This window comes from Ooceraea biroi, chromosome 9 (assembly GCF_003672135.1).
Source record: "Ooceraea biroi isolate clonal line C1 chromosome 9, Obir_v5.4, whole genome shotgun sequence".
Classification (NCBI taxonomy): domain Eukaryota; kingdom Metazoa; phylum Arthropoda; class Insecta; order Hymenoptera; family Formicidae; genus Ooceraea; species Ooceraea biroi.
This window is the reverse complement of record NC_039514.1, coordinates 4,279,554-4,288,406: the sequence shown is the minus strand read 5'-3', so window position 1 is coordinate 4,288,406 and position 8,853 is coordinate 4,279,554. Positions and strand designations below refer to the sequence as shown.

General features: G+C 33.3%; 2 protein-coding genes across 2 annotated transcripts; one reads left to right on the top strand and one right to left on the bottom strand.

The window, feature by feature from the left end:
• Nucleotides 1–6,421: 6,421 nt before the first annotated feature.
• On the bottom strand, nucleotides 6,422–7,607 carry LOC113562596. Its single transcript, XM_026972392.1, has one exon. It carries the CDS (start codon nucleotides 7,541–7,543, stop codon nucleotides 6,422–6,424), a length of 1,122 nt encoding a protein of 373 aa, XP_026828193.1. The 5' UTR covers nucleotides 7,544–7,607.
• Nucleotides 7,608–7,753: 146 nt separating this feature from the next.
• LOC113562595 lies at nucleotides 7,754–8,574 on the top strand. The gene has a single exon (XM_026972391.1). It carries the CDS (start codon nucleotides 7,819–7,821, stop codon nucleotides 8,572–8,574), a length of 756 nt encoding a protein of 251 aa, XP_026828192.1. The 5' UTR covers nucleotides 7,754–7,818.
• Nucleotides 8,575–8,853: the final 279 nt, after the last annotated feature.

The following is an 8,853-nucleotide window of genomic DNA, read 5'->3' as shown; positions in this document are numbered from 1 at the left end:
AAAAAACTTCTGGCTGAAGATACGGCTAAATCCTTTTTTGAAGCTACTGAGACATTATTCTATCCTCCTAAACTATTATCTCTTCCTGATAGCAATGTAACAATATTAGAAGCTAAATAAAATATCTCCTTGTTAAATCACATACCTAATGAAGAGTTCCTTGTTTTATATAGGCTATTTAAGGATCGAATACAGGAAACTTCTAAAACCTTTCATTCTAAGAATAGTAGTAGTGTAATTGACATCGTTGAGCAAATATTAATTGGAATGAGAACTCATCACAGTGAGTTTGCTGTTGCATGTCTACAAATAATTTATATGCCTGTCTCTAATGTAGATAGTGAAAGAGCTATTTCTGGTTATGGAGATGTGCTAAGCCCTAAGAGGTGCAGGTTAAAAGCTGACAACGTAGAGATTATGGTTTGTATGTATTTTGGGACGATGTGGATGACGAAATTAATGACTAATAACTATAGAGAAACGATAGGACAACTGTGTCAATGCCCAGATTCACAAGTTGATGTTATGTTAGATCAATTGTCAATTGAATTTCGCATCTTTGAATTTGATATCTACAAAAATTTTTAATTGATATTTAGAAGATATTGTGTAGATATCAACGATATTAGATATCAAATTGATTTGATCCGAATAATCAATTTGATCTTACATATCATCGACTTGTGAACCCGGGTGTCAATATTTTGGATAATAGATTTTTTTGTTTTATGAGAAAGCACATTTTGTCTATCCGTTGACATTTCATTTAAATTTTAATTGAAAGTTAATTGAATGTTTAATTGAAAGTTTAGTTTAATGATAGCTAGTCACGCTAGACATGCTAGTCTTCACTGTTTTATGTTGTGTTCTGTTCTGAAGCATTTGGGCCATTCTATGTTTTATTAAATAAAATTATCTATATTTTTAAAAACAACACTTTTACTTTATTTGTCACCGTCCTTTCCTTTTTGCATATTAGAAAACGTTATTTTTCTTTGAAAGTATCTTAAAATGCCCCATTCCTATAATTTTCATATAATTTTAAAGCTGTTACATATTACATCGTGCATAAATAGCGGATTTAACAAGCATAATTGTCGCATAATTACTACTTTTTCGCGCATAATGAGAGCATAATTAGGCATTGTTTTCGGGCATAATTCAGAGGTGTTCAAAAGCATAAAGTATATATCCTTAGCAATATCTAAATTCTTCTGTTGTAAATATTCGTATTCATTACGTGCAGCTCTTTCTAATTTTTCCAAACGACGACGATGAGCTGCAGAAAGTAAGTGATAAGGCTTGCGACTGCGCCTGTTCGCCAAACGCAACATATTGATGAAACAGAATATCAATAAAAGAAATGAACAAGACGAAAAATAGCAACTCGAGGAAAAATGAATAAAGTCTGAAATGGAAAAGTCTAAACACAAAAAGACAAGTTTTTCTAGTCAACTTGGACTATGATATGATATGAGATGATACGTACTGAATAATATATAATAAATGATATATAGTATAAAACCCTCAAAGAAATAAAAATTAAATTAAGTATGAATACTGTGTTTGCAAGTATTCAAGAAGCAAGATGACGTAAAATGACGTTTTAATGACGTTAGAGACGTTGTTTAAAAAGTGGGCAATTGAAAAAAATAATTTGTTATTAAGACTATTGGAAATCTATCGGAAATCTATCGGAAGTCTTATAAACTCAATAAATTAGAATAAGATTAACAAAATACCTGCAACAAATTATACAAACCTCGTCCGTTGTAAGTATATTTCAACAATCTGACCTGTCAATTAAGAATGAAACATATTATTACATTATGACGGCAGAAATATGATAGTGGAAGATTGTTATGTTACGACGGCAGATATACAGCAGAAATTATTTTTATTACGAAATGATGGCAAAAACAGATAGCAGAAATGAATTAAGAAATATTACATTATTTTACTTAATTTTAATATTATGTGCTTTATTTATTAATACTTTTTTTATTTTTTGTAGGCAGATTCTTTTGTAATGCTACACACAGGCTGCGTTCCGATATTCACTGTCAGTACTGAAAATCTATAGTTTATGTCATGTATACTATATATTTTCAGTACTGACAGTGAATATCGGAACGCAGCCACAATAAACAGAAAAATATTGAAAATCAACAGAATTATTTAAATTTATCTTTTTCTTCTGTTCATTATACAGATCACGAACTTTCATATTTGGAAACATCATTTTCATCAAGTGATACACATTGCACAAAAAAATTCAATACAGGAATGACAATAATCAGAATGACAATAATCATCAAGAAAGTATTACCAATGAACAAATTCTTCTCGATAAATGCTGAAGAATTAATTTTAAAAAGAGAATTTTTACTAGCTGATTAGTTAGGAATTTTTACATAATTATATCTCATTTTATTTGTAAAATATTTATTGTACATTAGGAAATTTTTTGAACATTGCTTTGTAATATTGTTTTTAGATCACAAGATTATACTATAGTACTCGATGAAAAGCTTTTTATTGAGATGTATTTCTCCAGTCTGAAAATTCAAATTTAAAAGTTCATTGCTCAACATTTGGCAGTCCTCAACATTTTCAAAATGAAAAAGATGACGCTATTAAATACTTATAAGAGCCTCTTGGGAAGAGTATAAATAAAAATCTTAACAATAACATATTTAAAACACAAAATAAAACACTCAAGCAGATATATTTTGATATTTTACAACATCTTTAAATCAAAATTAAATAAGAATATTTTATATATTGTACAGGAAAATGGGTAAGCTTCATAAAAATTTCTTGAAAGGAATAATTTCGAAATGTGGAAATATAACTATTAATAAACAATAGAGTCCGAATGAAGATCATTTGCTTTAACATGTAGTTAACAAATTAACTACAGCTCGAAAGCTTATAATTACGTAAGAGAAAAATTTTAATGCATTTGAACTCATTCAAAAACTTTATATATAGTAGTAACATAGAAATTCGGAAGCATTAAAATTGAATCAATTGAAAAACGTTGTAAAGCAATGTTAATTCATTTTATAAATATATTCAATGATCTTTTTAATATTTTGTTATTTATTTTATATTTATTATATCACAAAATATTACACTACAAAATGTATTATATGTTTATTACGTTATTAAATAAAAAAGCTTTAATAATAAAGAATTAATATGTATAAAAAGAATTGTACAATTTTAAATTTTTTTATTCGGAGGCCCGATTGAACTAACGTCGTGTAATTTTAATTTTAGCTTAACTCACGCTTTGTCTGTTTCTAAAGGGTTACAAGTCGGTTAGAAGAATAATTAGAAAAGTGAGTAAAATTAAAGTTACGCGACGTTGGTGTAACCGAGCCTGAATCTTTTATTTCACGCGTATATATACACACACATGTATGTTCACACGTATGTGCGAAGCTGAAAACAAAATATGGCGGTCCTTCCCGCCTATCCTTGAGTACGTTCCATTTGGCGATCGCAACAACGCGAGCGTCATTCTGTCTTTATTGCTCACTGAATATTAAATAAAGATAGAATGACGCTAACGTCGTTGCGAGCGCTAAATGGAACGTACTCCTTGTATATGCTCCGATATTGAGAGGTATTTTGAACAGACTCCGACAATCATCCGCGTATGTTACGTCTCAGCCACAAATGCGAAGCTACGCGCAAAATAACAACAAATTTAGAAAAAATATGTATATCAAAGAAAGTATAATATAATATTTCGGCTGCATTTCTACTATTAACATTTAACATAACACACGCATTCGATTACTGCTGTATTTTTCACAAAAAGATGATTTCGCTTATTGTCATCTCGCGCAAGCATATACACGATTTCCGACAGATAAATATAAATGAAAAAATAAAGATAAGTTCAAGGAATGAAAAATCGGAATAAAAAGTCATATTGAATGATTTTCAAGAAAAAAGATTTAACAAATTAATTGTTATATGAAAAATTACTTACCTCAAATCTCTCTGTCTGTCTGTCTGTCTGTCTGTCTGTCTGTCTGTCTGTCTGTCTCTCTCTCTCTCTCTGTCTGTCTCTCTCTTCTCTCCTCGTAATAAGTAGAAAATTGCGGAAGAAGAATACGTCCGTACAGGTCCACGTTATTACAAAGAAGAACGAGATGCAGCGTAGAGAAAAAACAATATCGTCTCGCTGGGAGAGTAACAATATGTCTCCAAGGAGACAAATTTGCCGCGCTAAGAGATCTCTCATTATGCACGATTCACACTGATTCACATTGCGTGCGTCTACGCTATAAGAAAATGATATTTATAATAAAAATAATATAAGTAGAGTTGACCAATTAGAAAAGGTCTTAATGTTCAATTAACATAATATGAACTATCTCAAGTAGCAAATCTTGCTGACGCGCGTTGCGCGCGTCAAAATAATGAGGCTTTATTTATATAAATTTATATAAATAGCAATCAAACTCCATATCAATATATAGGAATATTAAATATTCATCATTGCGCCAAATTATAATTTAAATTTTAATGATAAATTTAATAAACAGTTATTACTTCGATCAATTATATCGCATTTTCAGGTTTTAATACATACTCAGTACGTAGTACTGGTATGGTATAATTCTTAATTGCGATGTACTGAACAGTATGCAGTATAGGTACAGTGATTGTACGCTGTATCGTAATATCATGTATCCTTTTTGTACTGATATTGTATGGTTACGCCTACACTGCCATCTCATGACAGTACAGTAGCAGTACGGTAACAATATCTGGTGCGGTAATCGCACGCTTGGCTATCTGGGTAGGTACAGGGAGGGGAAGTGAGGAGGTTCAACGCGATAAAAAGACACAATTTGATCGGAAAAAATATTTTAATTAACGTGATTAATGTGTTTACATAGAGAACATATACAGGTGGCCCATTTTAATTTATACAGTCGATTTTTAAAAAACTAAAAGAGATACGAAAAAATGTTTCAGACAGACATGTCACGATTTCGAGGGGACATAAGATGATACCATTGTTTGACCTTGAATAGTCGTTTGAAGGTCACGTTCGCGTCACGATCTTCGGATCACCTTCAATTTCTTAAATTGAAACCCCAACTTTTTATTGCAGATTCTTATTCTCCATCGAAAAGTAAGTAACTTTTGTCTGAAACATTTTTCCGAAAAATGTCATCTTATGTCCTTAAAATGTCCTCAAAACTCATCTTGAAGATCATTTTAAGGACATAAGATGACATTTTTCGGAAAAATGTTTCAGACAAAAGTTGCATGTTTTCTCGCGTAGAATCCGAATCCGTAATAAAAAATACTATGTCTCATTAAAAAAAAATTTCAGAATTCTAACTTCCGGTCTGAAATTTTTTTTAATGAGACATGGTATTTTTTATTACGGATTCGGATTCTACGCGAGAAAACATGCAACTTTTGTCTGAAACATTTTTCGGAAAAATGTCATCTTATGTCCTTAAAATGATCTTCAAGATGAGTTTTGAGGACATTTAAGGACATAAGATGACATTTTCGGAAAAATGTTTCAGACAAAAGTTACTTACTTTTCGATGGAGGAATAAGAATCTGCATAAAAAGTTGGGGTTTCAATTAAGAAATTGAAGGTGATCCAAAGATCGTGACGCGAACGTGACCTTCAAACGACTATTCAAGGTCAAACCAATGGTATCATCTTATGTCCCCCTCGAAATCGTGACATGTCTGTCTGAAACATTTTTTCGTATCTCTTTTAGTTTTTTAAAAATCGACTGTATAAATTAAAATGGGCCACCCTTATATGTATATATACAGGGTGTCTGAGACCACCCGTACATGCCGAATATTTTGATAACTGAGCGTGACAGATAAAAATGTTTTAATCAAAAGTTGTAGGGCTTTAACAATTACATGAAATGGTGATACATATTTGACCTTGACAGCAGTTATGCAGGAAGTCTCAAGGTCAACTTTAAAATCTTAAATGGAAACTCCCATTTTTTATTATATCATCTTCTTCTACCAATTAATTGGAACAACTTTTGTCTGAAACATGTTTTCTGAAAATGCCTCCATTGACCTTGACATGTATTTGAAATAAAAACTACATTTTGAAATAAAAAAGTCTCGCTCTTAACATAATCCAGAACTAACGACGAGGACGTGGCGAGTTTCTAGTTCCATGTTTTTTCTTAATTTAAAAAATTGTAATTTTTAAAATGTTTTCAGTGGTACGGCCAAAAAAACGGAAAAATAATTAATAAACATAGTGATACCAAATACTATGTTACACAAACCAATTATGAATACGTAAAAGCATTTAAAAAAAACTGAAATAGCTGTCCCAAATACGGGACATTATGCACCAACGGGTTAACAACGTTTCTGAGTGAGTGAGTATGTTTGTTCAAGCAAAGTGTTCAAAGTGAGCACCGTTTTCTGCGATGCACATATCTACTCTGCGTTGGAAGGAATTAGTTGCTCGAAGAATCTCATCAGCACCTAAAGATCGAATTGCTTCACTTATCCTAAGGATCATATTGTCCCTTATAGTCGGACGTTCATGGTACACCAAATCTTTTATCCTTCCCCAAAAATAATAATCGAAAACGGTGAGGTCCGGTGATCGGGTGGATAATTGATGGGACCATATTTGCCTATCCATTTGTTGGGAAACATAGCGTTTAGTATTGTACGAACAACTCTCGATGTATGCGACGGGCATCCATCTTGTTGAAACCACATGTCCAAGCGCAATTGCAGAGGAAGATTTTCTAGTAAGAGGAAGATCTGTCTCTATCAAAGCTGAATATCTATCAGCGTTTAGATTTTCTTCAAAGAAAATAGGACCTACGATCTGACTTCCAATAATGCCACACCAAACATTAACTTTCCACACATGTTGATGATCTATTTCTCTCAACCAGTGAGGATTAACTTGTGACCAATAACGACAGTTCCAAGTATTATTAGATCCGTTACTTTTAAATGTACATTCGTCAGAAAATAAAATTTTAAGGTGAAAATCAGGTGGTTGCTGTCTTATCCAATTGCAAAATGCAAGTCTCTGTTGAAAATCATCATACTTCAACGCTTGGTGAACAGACATTCTGTAAGGGTGAAACTTGTTTGCTCTCATAATGCGCCAAATAATGTCACGACTAACGCCAGAATCTCTTTCTCGACGTCTCAAGGAATCATGAGGGTTCAACTCTACCAATGCAAGAATTTCCGCCGTTTTTTCATCCCTAATTGGACGGTGGATCTGTCTACTTTTGTTATGTTCAGGCTGAATGACACCTTTAGTTCTGATTCTCTTAGCCAAACGTGAAAAAACGTTCCGCGAGTGAGGAGTCCGATCAGGATAACGCTCTCGCCATAATCTTTCAGCTCCACTGAACGTACCTCGACACTCACCCAAAATTAACAGCATATCATATGCTTCTTCATTCGAATAGGACATGGTTAGATAGATCTTTACGAAATCTTTGCTAGAAACTTTTCGAATAATAATTACCGAACCGTTCATCAATTTCAAGAGTTTTTATATCATTTTATAGCACGCTTTGACGAAAGCAATCCTCCTATTTATGTGCTTAAAAGGACGATACTCGGCGATAAGACAGGAAGTGCTTACTTGAGTAAACAAAACGGCTCGCTGGCGACGACTTGTTTACCCCAACGCAGCGACAGTATTGTATGTACTTTTCCGAAATAGCTTTCCGCCGAGTTTACGAACACATAAATAGGAGGATTGCTTTCGTCAAAGCGTGCTATAAAATGATATAAAAACTCTTGAAATTGATGAACGGTTCGGTAATTATTATTCGAAAAGTTTCTAGCAAAGATTTCGTAAAGATCTATCTAACCATGTCCTATTCGAATGAAGAAGCATATGATATGCTGTTAATTTTGGGTGAGTGTCGAGGTACGTTCAGTGGAGCTGAAAGATTATGGCGAGAGCGTTATCCTGATCGGACTCCTCACTCGCGGAACGTTTTTTCACGTTTGGCTAAGAGAATCAGAACTAAAGGTGTCATTCAGCCTGAACATAACAAAAGTAGACAGATCCACCGTCCAATTAGGGATGAAAAAACGGCGGAAATTCTTGCATTGGTAGAGTTGAACCCTCATGATTCCTTGAGACGTCGAGAAAGAGATTCTGGCGTTAGTCGTGACATTATTTGGCGCATTATGAGAGCAAACAAGTTTCACCCTTACAGAATGTCTGTTCACCAAGCGTTGAAGTATGATGATTTTCAACAGAGACTTGCATTTTGCAATTGGATAAGACAGCAACCACCTGATTTTCACCTTAAAATTTTATTTTCTGACGAATGTACATTTAAAAGTAACGGATCTAATAATACTTGGAACTGTCGTTATTGGTCACAAGTTAATCCTCACTGGTTGAGAGAAATAGATCATCAACATGTGTGGAAAGTTAATGTTTGGTGTGGCATTATTGGAAGTCAGATCGTAGGTCCTATTTTCTTTGAAGAAAATCTAAACGCTGATAGATATTCAGCTTTGATAGAGACAGATCTTCCATCTTACTAGAAAATCTTCCTCTGCAATTGCGCTTGGACATGTGGTTTCAACAAGATGGATGCCCGTCGCATACATCGAGAGTTGTTCGTACAATACTAAACGCTATGTTTCCCAACAAATGGATAGGCAAATATGGTCCCATCAATTATCCGCCCCGATCACCGGACCTCACCGTTTTAGATTATTATTTTTGGGGAAGGATAAAAGATTTGGTGTACCATGAACGTCCGACTATAAGGGACAATATGATCCTTAGGATAAGTGAAGCAATTCGATCTTTAGGTGCTG